This window comes from Mustela putorius, unplaced genomic scaffold (assembly GCF_011764305.1).
Source record: "Mustela putorius furo isolate JIRA1106 unplaced genomic scaffold, ASM1176430v1.1 tig00003983_pilon_pilon_pilon, whole genome shotgun sequence".
In the NCBI taxonomy this organism is placed as follows: Eukaryota; Metazoa; Chordata; class Mammalia; order Carnivora; family Mustelidae; genus Mustela; species Mustela putorius.
In genome coordinates, this window is record NW_025422123.1 from 2,911,660 (window position 1) to 2,926,663 (window position 15,004).

The window sequence follows — 15,004 nt, forward strand, 5'->3', positions numbered from 1 at the left end:
TTTCTACAAAGAACCAGTTGCCTACTTAATAGATAAATACATAAATAGTCATTTCAGGTGGTTGGAGGAGTTAAGTGAAATAGTTTATGTAGTCTCAAACCCATGACGTGTTTAATAAACGCCAGCTATTATTTATTAGATCAGTTGCATGGCCGGATGTCTGCCATTAAGTGCAGCCATTCTGCTGTGATATAGAAGTGTTTTTTTTTTTTTAAGATTTTATTTATTTATTCGAGAGAGAGAGAGACTGAACATGAGCTGGGCAGAGTCAGAGCAGGGAGTCCAATGTGGGACTCGATCCCAGGACCCTGAGATCATGACCTGAACAGAAGGCAGACGCTTAACTGGCTGAGCCGCCCAGGTGCCCCTGTGACATAGAGGGGTTAAGAGTACTTAATTCAGAGCTCAGACTAGATGTTTCAAGGTTACACATCGATAATTTAAAAAAACGATTGATTAGAATGATACCAGCTACTATATAAATAAATAAAACAATCTAGAGAAAAAGTAAATAAAAAAATTTGTTTTATCAATCATCATGCATTTATTGAGAATCAACTATGTTCATCTGACATGTATTTGTGTTCCAAAATACTAAAACAAATTTCACTTTTTCATTACACATTGTTTACAGATCAAAATTTGGCTTTTTATTTTCAAGTTTTTATTATTCACACATCAGAAAGATTTTATGAAAAATCTTCAGGTGTCATTTCAATTTGAGATGTTTACATTGAAGTATAATTGACAACATTATATTATTTTCATGTGTACAACATAATGATTTGACATTTGTATACATGGGAACTGGTCACCACAATAGTCTAGTTACCATCTGTCATCAGGTGCCAGAGAGGATGGGGGTCTCCAGGGGTGGGGGCAAAATGGGTGAAAGGGATCAAAAGGCACATGAAGACACATCTTCATTAAAAGAAGGTAATAGTTCTGTTATGCTACCTTATGATTTTGCAATTAAGACCAAAGTTAATAATAAAGATAAAATAGTTCTTTAATTTTTATCATTGTGGTTATTTTCCATCAGTTATCCCCACTTACATTCCTTTAGCCAGTTTCCATTGAAAAACTTTCTCACTATTTCAAGGTCAATGACACCTAAATATTTATTTTTCACTTGGGTTTCACTCTATTAAAAGGATTTCAGGATAGTTCCATCAATTTTGTTCATTGAGGCTTCAATATAAGGATTGAGGCACATCTCCTAGCTACTACAAAGGGACATGAACAGGCAAGTAATCTTGATAAACAAATGAATTTCTACTTAATGTTTTCCTTTAATATGATGGATAGGGTTAAACCCTACACTAAGAAATTACCAGTTCTATTGACTGAACCTACCTTTCAGGCATTTCTTGCATTGTTGCAGGAATGAGAACATCTGTAAGAACCTTAATCACAGCAAAAAAGAGTTAACATAAATCCTTACTTAGTATTTTCATAGAAAGACACTTATTTGTCAATTACTTTGTATTCCTAGCTTTCTAGAAAATGATATATTAACTCATTTCTGGAAGTTATATTTTTATCTCTGAAATGAATGTGTGTGTGCGTGTGTGTGTGTGTGTGAGGTAGGGGTGTGTGTGTGTGTGTGTGTGTGTGTGTGTGTGAGAGAGAGAGAGTGAGAGAGAGAGAAAGGCAGGGTGGGGATCTAGAAACATTACAATACTAGGTTAAGCAAGTAACACTGCTATACTGGGTCCAGAGAGTTAATTATCAGAACAGAAAGAATATTGAAAGGAAGGGCTAGACTAAGCCCTAAACATGGACAAGATGAATAGGACTTGAATGAGAACTCATAGAAAGAAGAAATTAGATAGAGATGACTGATCCCAGCTCAGGAAAAATTAGACTAAGGAAGTGGGGACCAAATAGGATATGGGCAAAGCAGATCCACAGAGCCCACTGATAAACTGAGTGGTCCGGCTTGACAAAGACGACCAAGAGGTCTAGAGGAAAACGTATTTTAAAATTTGGGTAGACACTAATCTACAAAAGCCTGTGTGTCCTAGCAGCAAAATGCACATGTATTCCATGTGTATGAGAGAGTAATGTATATGCCCAGTAAGTTAGTTAACAATGAATTGACCTTGGTAATCATGTGCTGTTTTATAGACTGAAAGCTGACCCCTCCTTACAGATGGAATGAAGGTGCTGCAGAAACTCGTTCTACTGTGCCTCCCTAGGTACCCCATGAGGAGTGCATTTAAAGGTCCTTAAACTTAGGACTTTAGTGTTGGATGAAAAAAAAAAAAAGACCATTTGGAAAGGAAAATAAAAAAGAATATGCTTTAAGGATATTTCTTGGAGGTACTGAATGACAGTCCAAACAACTTTACCCAGGTTGAAATGCAGTTTTCTCCCTCAGCTTGGACCTTAGTGTTGCTCTAACTAAGGGACACACTACCAAGAAATTAGTGTCTCCATCTTCCCAGATAAATGTTTGGCTAGAAGGCCAACCAGCTCATCAAGGGTCATGATGTCTTCGTGACCCTTCTGCAGACTTATTTGGTCTGAGAACAGAAATCAAGGCTAATTCATTAAAGCTAGAGATTTCCAGTATTTTTAGGATGTTAATCCCACAAGGGTGCTTCAATCTGCTTTTCCCCCAGAACACCAATAGTGAAAAAGCCATTATGCTATTTATTCATTCTGAGAACACCTTAAACAGTTACTAAAAATTAACTAAATTTTCATGTATTATTAGCAACTATAGGACAGTTAGAATCATTCTTAAATGTAAACAGAAATTTTGTTTTCATATAAATGTACATTAAAATAGATACTTATTAAATATTGCTTTCTCATCAGAAAAAAATATTGTTTCTCCATCCAGAAATAACAAATTTATTATAAGTAAAATGGGAAAATGTAGACACAATGCTCATTAAAACATACACTGTTTGTGTTTAAGACACCCCAAAGAGCTTACCTTATAAAGAATTGAGTCACAAACACAGAAAATGTCAATGATAACAGGGTTTTCAAGCAGGGGAAGAAGATGATCAGGCATTCCTTGCCAAAAGTGTAATAAGAAATGCTGGATCTAGTTATAAAGCAAAAAGTATATACATTAAAATTCTTTCTTAATGTGAACTCATAAAGAACAGGACAATAATGATCAGCGAAGCATTCTTTGTCACCCTTACCTCTTCAAAGTTTCCATTAATTGCATTGTCCAGGATGCACTGGCAGTGAGTTTTATACATCATTATGAGGGTATCAACCTATTTCAAGGAAGACAATGCTTAACCAAAGAGTCCTTTCAACCCCGCCTTCATTTGTTTATGCATTCATTGGTTCATTCATTTATTCAACATGCATTTTTTAAACTCCTGTTATGTACCAGGCATTGTGCTCAATGTCGAGGAATCAAAACCAAAGGCACAGTTCTTATTTCCAGGAGCCTACAGCCTTGTGAAGGGAGAAAGGCAAGCAAACCAACACTTACAGCATAGCGTCACGTGAACAATGAAAAAAGGTGATTGTTCAGGGAGCTGTGAGCCAAAGCAGCCTTGTGTTTTTCTACCTAGTAAGAAGATTATCTTGGGTTGCAGGAATAAACATAAAATGGTGAAATATATTACCTCTTCATACAGTTGTAATAAGTGGGTTCTTGGGCAGTGTTGCCTAGTGGTTTCCAGTGTGGGTGGTGGGGTCAGCTAAAATCAAGTGCTCAGTTCTCCTGCCCTACTGTGCACAGGATGCTTGGTCTCCGAACCCTAAGCTTTTTGTCTTTAAGTAGGACGAATGATATATTACCCAGATTCAAAAAGATATGGTGCACGTAGAGCAGTGTCTGGTACACAGGAAGATCTTACTAAATATTATCTGAAATTAGTAAGAGCAAATGACTCGAAAATATACCCGAGAAAGATCTGAATGGTGAGTGTCTATTAGGAAGAGTCTCTGTTTCCATGTTACCACAGACATTTGGATAGCATAGCTAAAAGTTGTAAATATATTCTAAAATCCACAATGGTTTATTACTAAATAATACTTCAACAAACAAAGCTAAGCTTAGAAGTGTGCCCACGGACTGCCTAGGTTTGAATACCAGCTCTGATCTCTCACTCACAAGCTATAGGATGTCAAGCGAGCCACGTAACATTTGCGTGTTCTAAATTCGTCACCTGGAAAACGGAGATGATGATAACAGTAAATTTCTAATAGGGCTGTTATGAGGACTAAACAAATTAACGCAAACAAGGTGTCTGGAATAATCCATAACACATGTTGAGAGATTGACTGCTGGAGCTATTTTTATCCCAACATGGTGACGGTGATGGTGATGGCAGTGTCTTACTCTAACCTGCTCTCCAGCCTTTATCCCTACAGCCTAGTGAGAGCACACACCCCTGTGGTGTAGCTCAAGGCTCTATCACAGTGATGTGCAAACTTGTTAATCTCCCTGCAAGATTAACTGTATGCTGACTACAGGACGCCTCTAGCAGAATATGTCACCATTGATGGAACTGAGACAAGCTCTGTACTTTAGGCAATATTACATTTTTAAAATTTATTTTTTATTTATTTCCAGCATAACAGTATTCATTATTTTTGAACCACACCCAGTGCTCCATGCAATCCGTGCCCTCTTTAATACCCACCACCTGGTACCCCGATCTCCTACCCCCCGCCCCTTCAAAACCCTCAGATTGTTTTTCAGAGTCCATAGTCTCTCATGGTTCACCTCCCCTTCCAATTTCTCCCAACTCCCTTCTCCTCTCCATCTCCCCATGTCCTCCATGCTATTTGTTATGCTCCACAAATAAGTGAAAACATATGATAACTGACTCTCTCTGCTTGACTTATTTCACTCAGCATAATCTCTTCCAGTCCCGTCCATGTTGCTACAAAAGTTGGGTATTCATCCTTTCTGATGGAGGCATAATACATTTTTATATAGGTTGCCAAGACTCATGTTTAAAAGTAAGGATAAAGACAGTATGAAAGATAGAGGCTTGTCTCAAGAGAAGTTAGTGAGTATGTGGTTGGGGGGTGGGTGGCAACTGCCTCGAGTGACACCATAAAGAGGCAGAAAGTGGCCCCTCAGCTTCAGCCAACCCCCCACCTCACTGGGATCAACTTCTCCCTGGAAAGTCCCATCCTTTCTGCTTCAAGAAAGCAGGGGCATAAAGTGCTTCACTTCAGCCCACCCCTCTTGCTAGAAACTGACAAGTTATCTGGGGAACTTGGCTACTGGCTAAGAGGGTAAAAAGCAGGGTCCAGCTGTCTTCAAGGGACAAAGAGAAGTGTTAGTCCCTGGTGCTCATGATAAGGACCACTGGGAATGTCCTTAGAAACCAGGGGTTATTTAAGCATCCTGATACTTGAGTGAGAAATGATTTACCAGTTTTTTAAGTTGACAGGAAGGAATTCCTTGGAGACTAGCAGAGAAACTGAAAGAAACTACAGGAAGATGTCCTCACTTCTCTTTTTTCTTTGCTCCTCTCCCCATCCCATCTGTCTCACCAGGAATATTTACACAGCAAACATCTTCATGATATGTTTGCATGTAAGCAATTCTCTCCACATGGGGGATCCAACAATACCCTCCCCAAAGAACCATGTTGCCTGGAACGTCACTGATTTCCACAGGTTTCCCCACAGACTGCCATATGTTAGCATTTACTGAAGTCATAATATCACATAACATCTATAATGTTAAAAAAATGATGTGATAACCTTGAGAAACATGATGGGAGAGAATGATACAAAGTGGACACACTTCAGGAGACTTGCTTGGAATCAGCATGTGAGAATTATCTTCAATATTTTGCCTGTTCTTAACAGGAAGAGTAGGTCATCAGAATGAACCCCGTAAGTTACTGTGCATCTCGACTTACCTGTCAATAGATCTTTTTGTCAATATGTTATTATATTGCCAGTTTCCACAGAAATCCCACTACTAATGTAATCCAGTTGGACATTAGTTATTCATACTCCTCTTGAGGTGCTCTTTGTACCTCAAGAATATGAACTGACTTAACATATATATATATATATATATATATATATATATATATATATATAGTGTTTTCCTTAAGGGGCACCTGAGTGGCACAGTCGGTTAAATGTCTGACTCTTAGATTCTTCTCAGGTCATGATCTCAAGATTGTAAGATCAGTCCCAGGACTGGCCCCACCCCTGGATCCCCACTCAGTGCAGAATCTGCTTAAGATTTTTTCTCCCTCTCCCTCTGTCCCTCCCGCCCTGCTTGTGCACGTTCTCTCTATATAAAATAAGTAAATAAATGTTTTTTAAAAGAGGTATTTTTCTTAAGTACTAATGACAAATTAACTTGGGTTGAAAGAAGAATGCAGAAATCATTTGCCCTGGTTTAATACTAATAGCAGGAACTGTTAGTCATTCAGTAGATACTTAGAAATGACTTTAGAAGTCCAGAAATAGAGGAGGATTTATCCTTAGACTTTACTCTATAAGCACTGAAAAGTCACAGTGAGGATTATTTATGAACTGAATCCCATGAAACTGTTTCTTCCTTAACTTTCAAAAAAAATGGAAATATATAAGGGAGCACAGAATTTTCTAATGGAAAGGAAGCTTTGCCCACTTCTAGTATAGTGCTTGCATTCATCCAGGTATCTACCCCTCAATGCTTGGAATAAATTCCGTCCCAGGGAAGTGTCTGATGACTGTTTACTGAAATGATATGAGGCTAATTAAAACATAAAGCTTATAATTAAAGAAATTGTATGTGATATTTTCTTCCTTGATACTGAGTTTTAAATAAAAAATACTCTGTAGTCTTTTGAGGTTTATTTTACCAACTTCTGATTACATACTATCATGGAGATGGTAAATAATTAATTGGAAAGTGTTTAATCAATGTTAGTAAACATTTGTCCCTCCTATAAATCAGTCAATTATGTTTGATTATGCAGATTTCTGACTGCTTCCTGCAAGTGCCATGAGATTCCCAGCAAATTGAGATATGGAACCAACATATCAGAAAATCAATAGAGAAGTATCTTTAATTGATACCTTGTCTTTAGAAATGCATCCTTGGTACACAAGATGTTGAGCACTAGGGAATTCTGGAAGAAGTGTTCCAGTTTTTGAACTTAGTGAATATTTGCGAGTGAAGCCACCCTATAATAGGAAAAATGGAAAGAAATAGATCATTATCAACTATTTGGATCCAAAATACAATTCTAATAAAATAGAAACCCATACAATTTCATTCTTCTTCATCCTGCAAACCACGACGACAGTTAAGGAGATTTTGATAAACTGTTTAGATCATTCAGTTGAATAAACAAGACATGTCGGCAGAGTTATTGCTTCTAAACCATAAGCAATTTCATAGTCAGGATATTTTTCTTACTTTGGGCTTTACTTTTGAGTATTGTCAGTTTGCACAACTTTTAGAAATTTAATTTTAATTCACACTTGTTAATGGCACAAGTTTTGAAAGATCCACTTTTAGAACTATTGCAATTATGTTAACTATAAGGGATCAAGAACTGCCAAATCCATTATGGATTACCAAATCATTTGTGGACTAAGTAAACAAGACGATAAGAAGTTAATTTATGTAGTCTCAGAAATAATTAGTGGTAGAATTGTAAGTGGACTCTAAGTCTTCTGATTCCCAAATTAGTACCCTGAACTTTCTCACCTCAACCTTCCCCTACCCATATTTAGATAAGTGTTCTCCTTCCAAATCCCTTGAGGGGAAAGTACACCTCTGGTAGTTTTCAGAAAATTAGAAAAAGTGGCAAACAACAAATAATATACAATGCTGCAGGATTGACATAGTTACAAAAAATCCACACAGAAAGGGAGAATGCATATTTGTGACAGAACCAGAGCCTCAGTAAATCAGTCTCCCCAGGTCATAACTGATTGTTCTTGCCCCTCAAATAACGATTTAACAAACAGGTTTGTAATAAAAAAAAAAAAATTGGGGCAAAGAATGAAATTGTGATTATGGTAAAGGAAGCAAGGTATTCCTGGTAAGGACAAAATTTCATTCTTTCTCATAGCTTTCCTATATTTTCTTCTAGAGTTTTTGTGTTTCTTCATTTGTCTTTGCCATATTGAAGAATTAATACTTACATAAGTTGGGTTCTTACCCTGTCTTATCATTCACAAACTTTGTAGACTTACAGACTTATGTGCTAAATCAAGAAGTTAGGACGACTTTTCTTTAATGCAGATATTTTAGATATTTTGATTTCTTATTGATTGATTTGATATAAACTTTCCAAAAATTTTATATTAAAAGTGCAGTACGTTCAGGTTAGGTTTTAGTTTTCATCCTTGCACCCTCTATTTTCAAGTATGGATAGAGAAGAATTATTCTGATTAAATAGTTTTTAGGAAATTAATAAAGGGGACCACCTGGGTGACTCAGTTGTTAAGCATGTGTCTTCGGCTCAGGTCATGATCCCAGGGTCCTGGGATCCATCCCCACATTGGGCTCCCTGCTCAGTGGAGAGCCTGCTTCTGCTTCTCCCTCTCCCTCTTCCCTGGTTTGTGTTACCTCTTTCATTGTCTCTCTCTCTCTCTGTCAAATAAATAAATAACTCTTTAAAAAATTTTTAAGTAAAAAATAAATTTAATAAAGAACTACATGATTATACATGTAGTTATACATGATTAACTATCATGAACTGATATGTTAGCACAGTTAATCCCAATCTACTCTATTTAATCAGTCTTAATAATTCAAGATAGGCACTCAAATTCTAATTATAGGAAAGTTAACACTTTTTTCTTATATCTTTTCTCATGGGTGGAAAATCATGTTTATTTGTCCCAAGAAGTAATTTAGTGAAATTAGAAGAGAGAGAGAAACAGAAACTGAAAAAAAAATGTCAATACATAGTGTTGTGTAAAATCTAAGTTAGGAATTAGAGAATAGTCTCATTTCCATTAGCAAATATAATTAATAATCAAAAAATTTTCCCCAAAGAGGGGGAAAAACAGGTTCAGAAGATATTTAATAGGAGAGTTTTATCAAGCATTCAGGAATCAGATATTTTCAAACTTAGATTTTTTTAGACAGTGGACAAGAAGAATCTTGTTCCAGTTCATTTGAAAACTTCTTTGCCAAAGACAGACAAGGACAGAAAAAGAAAGAAAAAGGACAGGCCAGTCTTGGTTATTATCATACTTGAAAGAGTACTGAACAAAATATTAGCTAACCAAATCCAAAAGTCTATAAGAATGGTTATAACCAAGCTAGGCTTAAATTCACCATATTGACAGAAGAAAAGAAAGGGGAGGGGAAAATACCATTTATAATCATCTCAATTGATACAGAAAAAGCATTTGTTAAAAATCCAGCTACCATTCACTTCTCTCTCTCTCTCTCTCTGCCTATGCTAGAAAAATAAGAAATTTTCCTTAATCATTCAATAATCAAAATATCAAAAAAATCAAAATAATTATCAAAAATCCATAGCAAATATCATACTTAACAGTAAAATACTATAAATGTTCTTTTAAAAATCACAAATAAGATAAAGTTGCCTACTCTAGCATCTTTTGTTCAACACTGTACTAAAGTTAATGACCAGAGCAGTAAGGCCAAAAAAAGTAATGAAAGAGTACATATTGAAAGGGAAGAAACAAAACTAGCATTATTTACAACTGATGTGGTTGATTATATTAAAAACTAAAACAAACTGCACAAAAATTGTCACAATTAACAACAGATTTTTTAGCAACACTGCTGGATACAAGATAAATAAAAAAGTCAGCTGAATTTCTAAAACCAAGGAACAAACATTAAGAACCTGCAATAAAAACAACACTGTATAAAATAACAACAAATATTAGAAGATGCCTAGGAATAAGTCTAACAAAAGAAGTGCAAAGTGTCTTTAAGAAAATGATCAAACTGGGGCACCTGGGTGGCTCAGTCAGGTGAGTGTCTAACTCTTGATTTCATCTTGGGTCATGATCTCAAGGTTTTGAGATTGAGCTCCAGATTGGGCTCCATGCTGGGCAGAGAGTCTGCTTGAGATTCTTTCTCTCCCTCTTCCTCTGTCCCTCCCCCAACACACCCTCATTCCCTCCCCAAAAAGAGAAGAAAAGAAGCTTTATCAAAGGATATTAAATTATAAATAAGAAGGTTCAGTGTTGTGGAAATATTACAGATTGATCTACTTCTTCAATGCAATTCCAATCAAATCCCATCAGGGTTTTCTATGAAAATTAATAAGCTGATTCTAAAATGTGTGTAGAAATGTAGAAATGCAAAAAACCAAGAATAGATACAACACTCATGTAAAGATGAATCAGCAAAAGAAAAACAGAAAAATTCACAAATTTGTGGAAATTAAATATACTCTTTTTTTTATTTTAAAGATTTTTATTTATTTATTTGACAGAAAGAGAGATCACAAGTAGGCAGAGAGGCAGGCAGAGAGAGAGGAAGGGAAGCAGGCTCCTTGCTGAGCAGAGAGCCCAATGTGGGACTTGATCCCAGGACCCTGGGATCATGACCCGAGCCAAAGGCAGAGGCTTTAACCCACTGAGCCACCCAGACACCCAAAATTAAATATACTCTTAAACAACCAACAGATCAAAGGAGAAATCACAAGGGAAAATAGAAAATACTTAGAGATGAATGAAAGTAGAAATATGACACATCAAAACTAGAGGATGCAGTAAAACTGGTGCTAGACGGGAAATTTTTAGCTATAAATGCTTACATTAAAAAACAAGAAAGAAGAAGAAAAACAAGAAAGAGGGGCGCCTGGATGGCTCAGTAGGCTAAGCCTCTGTCTTTGGTGCAGGTCATGGTCTCAGGGTCCTGAGATCGAACCCCACATCAGGCTTTCTGCTCAGCGGGGAGCCTGCTTCCCCCCTCTCCCTGCCTCCCTGCCTGCCTCTGCCTACTTGTGATCTCTGTCTGTCAAATAAATGAATAAAATCTTGAAAAAAAAAAAAACAAGAAAAATCTCAAGTCAATAATCTAAATGAACAACTTAAGGAATTAGGAAAAGAACAACCTAAACTGAAAGTGAGCAGAAGAAAGGAAATAATAAAGATCAGAACAGAGATAAATGAAATAGAGAATATACAAACAATAAAGAAAAGTCAATGAAACTTAAGGTTAGTTGCTTAAGGTCAAAATTGACAAACTCATGGGTAGAGTGACTTCAAAAAAGAATAGAGAAGACTCAAATAACTAAAATAAAAAATAAAAAACTGGGGCGCCTGGGTGACTCAGTGGGTTAAGCCTCTGTCTTCAGCTCAGGTCATGATCCCAGGGTCCTGGGATCAAGCCCCGCATTGGGCTCTCTGCTCAGCAGGGAGAGTGCTTCTCCCTCTCTCTGCTTGTCTCTCTGCCTATTTGTGATTTATCTCTCTCTCTCTCTTTCAAATAAATAAATAAAATCTTAAAAAAAAAATAAAAATAAATAAAAAACTGATTCCACTAAGCAAGAACTGTAAGACTGTACATGAAAACTGTACATCAACAAGTTGGATAACCTAGATGAAATGGATTAATTCCTAGAAGCACAAATTCTACCAAGGTGGAGCAACAAAGAAAGAGAATATCTGGATCAGTCTATAACAAGTAAGGAGATTGAATCAGTCATCAAAAATCTGACAAAGAAAGGTTCTGATCCTAATGACTTAACTAGTAAATTATACCAAACATGTAAGAAGAAATAGCATCAGTCTTTCTTGAAGTTTTCCCAAGAACTGAGGAAGAGGGAACACTTTCTAACTCATTCTATGAGGCCAAAATTATCTTGATACCAAAGTCAAAGACACCATAAGAAAACAAAACCAAACAATGCAATAAATCTCATACATATTCATGCATTAATCCTCAACAAAATACTAAGTGAACTCAGCAAAATATTTAAAAGATTATACACTATGACCAAGTGAGATTTATTCATTGAATGCAAGGATGGTTTGACACATAAAAATCAATGTGTCATATACCACTTCACAGATTAAAGGGGAAACAACACAGGATTATTTCAAATGATGAATTTGACAAGGTTTGACACAATTCTGTAATAATAATTATCAAAACACTTGGAATACAAATAAAGTCCCTCAAGGTAAAAAAAAAAAAAAAAGCCATATGAAAAACCTACAACAACATCATATTCAATGGTGAAAGACTGAAAATATTTCCTTTAAGATCAGAAACAACACAGGAATGCTCATTTTCAACACTTCTACTCAACGTAGGCCTGGAAGTCCTAGCCAGAACAGTTAGGTAAGAAAAAGAAATAAAATGCATCCATATTAGAAAGAAGTAAGTAAAATTATTTGTTTGTAGATGAAATGACCTTATATTAGGAAATCATAAGGATTCCACCAAAAAACCCTATTAGAAATAATAAGTGAATTTAGCAAAGTAACAGGATACAGTCAACATGAAAAAATCTGAAAAGAACTAAGAAAACAATTTTATTTATAATAGCATCAAAAAGAATGAAATGCATGGTAATTCACATAACAAAGAAGGTGAAAGACTTGTTAATGGAAATTAAAAAACAATGCTCAAAGAAATTAAAACATAAGTGGAAAGACATCTTATGTTCATAAATTGGAAAATTTATTGTTAAGATGTCAATAGTACCCAAAGCAACCCAAGGATTCAATGTAAAATCCCAATGACGGTTTTTTATCAAAATAGAAAAACAGATCCTAAAATTCACATGGAATCCAGGAGATCCCAAATTGTAAAAATAATCCCCCCCAAAAAAGAACTAAGTTGGATAATTAACACTTTCTGATTTCAAAATTTACTACAAAGCTACAATAATCAAAAGAAACTAGAGGTGACATAAAACCTGACATACAGATCAGTGAAACAAAATAGAACACCCAGAAATAAACCCTCACAATATATCCAGCTAGGCTATCATTGAAAATAGAAGGAGAGATTAAAAGCTTCCAGAACTAGAGCGTATCATGCCAAATGATTTTTGACAAGGGTGCCAACAATATTCAATAAGGAAAGGACAGCCTTTTCAACAAATGGTGCTAGAAAAACTGGATATTTGCATGTAAAAGAATGGAGATAGGCCTTTACTTAATACCATGTAAAAAATTAACTCAAAATGAATCAAATACCTAAAATATCAGACCTAAGCTATACAACTCTTAGAAGAAAAGACAGGGCAGGGTGCATGGGTGACTCAGTTGCTTAAGCATCTGCCTTATGCTCAGGTTGTAATCTCAGGGTCCTGGAATTGAGTCCCACATTGGGCTCCTTGCTTGGCAGGGAGTCAGTTTCTCCCTCTTCCTCTGTCCCTTCCTTTGCTTGTACTCTCTCTCTAATAAATAAATAAAATATTTTTAAAAAGAAGGAAAGACAGGACAAAATCTTCATAACCTTAGATTTGGCAATGATTTCTTAGATATGACAACAAAAACAAAAACAGACAAATTGGACTTCATAAAAATGAAAAACTTCTGGGCATCAAAGAACACTGCAAATGGAATAAAAAAAATAATCAATGCAATAGAAGAAGGTATTCTCCAATCATATATCTGATATGGGATTAATATGCAGGACATATAAAGAACTTGTAAAACTTAACAATAAAACAAACAACCCACTTCAAAAATGGACAAAAGACCTGAACTGACATTTCTTTAAAGAAGATATGTATTAATCAACAAGCTCATTTCATAATGATATTTAACATTATTAATCATTAGAGAAACTTAAATCAAAGCCACAAGGATATACCACTTCACCTTCATTAGGATGACCAGTGTTAACAAAACAAAACAAAACAAAACAGAAAACAACAAATATTGATGAGGACATGTATGATTATGTACTGTTGATAGGAGTATAAAATGGTATAGTTGTGTAAAACAGTATGGTGATTCCTCAGAAAATTAAATAAGAAATTACTATATAATGTAGTCATTCTTCTTTTGGGTATATATCCAAAGTATTTAAAAGCAGGGTTTCAAAGAGACATTTGCACACCTATGTTCATAGCAGCATTATTCAATCCAAGCGTCCACTGACAGGTGAATAAATAAGCAAAATGTTGTATATAAATGCAATGGAATATTACTCAGCCTTTAAAAAGAAGGAGATTCTGACATATGCTATATCATGAATGAACCTTGAGGACATGATGCTAAGTTAAATAAGTCAGTCACAAAAAGACAAAATATATGATTCCACATATATGAGCTACTTAGAGTAATTACAATCATAGAGACAGAATGTAGAATGGCAGATTTCAGGGGCTGGGGGGAGGGTAAGGAGGGGTTATTGTTTAATGAGTTTAGAGTTTCAGTTTATCAAGACTAAAAGAATTCTGGAGATAGAGGTGGTGATGAATGCACAACAATATGAATGTATTAATACCACTGAACTGTGTACTTAAAAATGATTAAGAAAGTCAATTTTTCTATGTGTAGTTTACCACCACCACCACAACAACAAAAAAAAAAAACCAAAAAATTGCAGATGAAATAAGAAGTTAAGTGCTAAGAGCAACTTTCTACTTTTCAAAGAATATATAGGAAAATATTTTAGGATCTACAAATTTTTAAGAACAAGATACAAAAAAAACACGAACCATAAAATTAAAAAATATCTTCTGGAAAGACACTAGAGGATGTTGAGCCATGCCACCAACAGGGTGAAGTTACTTACAACACATAACCTACAGGATATTAATAACTAGAATATAAAAAAACTCCTAAGAATCAAATTTTTAAAATAGAAAAATTATGTGATCTGAGCAAATATTTCATAGAAGGAAACTGGCCAATAAAAATCCCCAAAAATGTAAGCTTATATTTTTTATATAGTTACTAAAAATAATTTTCAAATGAAAATCACAGGTACCATTTTACACCCATCAGACTAGAAAGAACTAAAATATCATTCAAGGCCAAGTATCAGTGAGAATGTGAAACAAAAGGAATGCTCACACACAGTTGGACAGACATAAATTAATATAGCCATTTGGAAAACAACTTAATTGTAAACAGTAAATAACAT

General features: G+C 35.3%; 1 protein-coding gene across 1 annotated transcript in view; it reads right to left on the reverse strand.

The window, feature by feature from the left end:
• Positions 1–15,004, reverse strand: part of RFX6 (regulatory factor X6) — a 61,116-nt gene that overhangs the window by 17,462 nt on the left and 28,650 nt on the right. Inside the window, exons 7-10 of the mRNA XM_004740074.3 lie at positions 7,024–7,131; positions 3,165–3,242; positions 2,948–3,061; positions 1,357–1,406 (exon numbers count right to left, since the gene is read on the reverse strand). Of these exons, the coding sequence (XP_004740131.1) occupies positions 1,357–1,406; positions 2,948–3,061; positions 3,165–3,242; positions 7,024–7,131 (350 nt within the window). The remainder of the gene's footprint in view (positions 1–1,356; positions 1,407–2,947; positions 3,062–3,164; positions 3,243–7,023; positions 7,132–15,004) is intronic.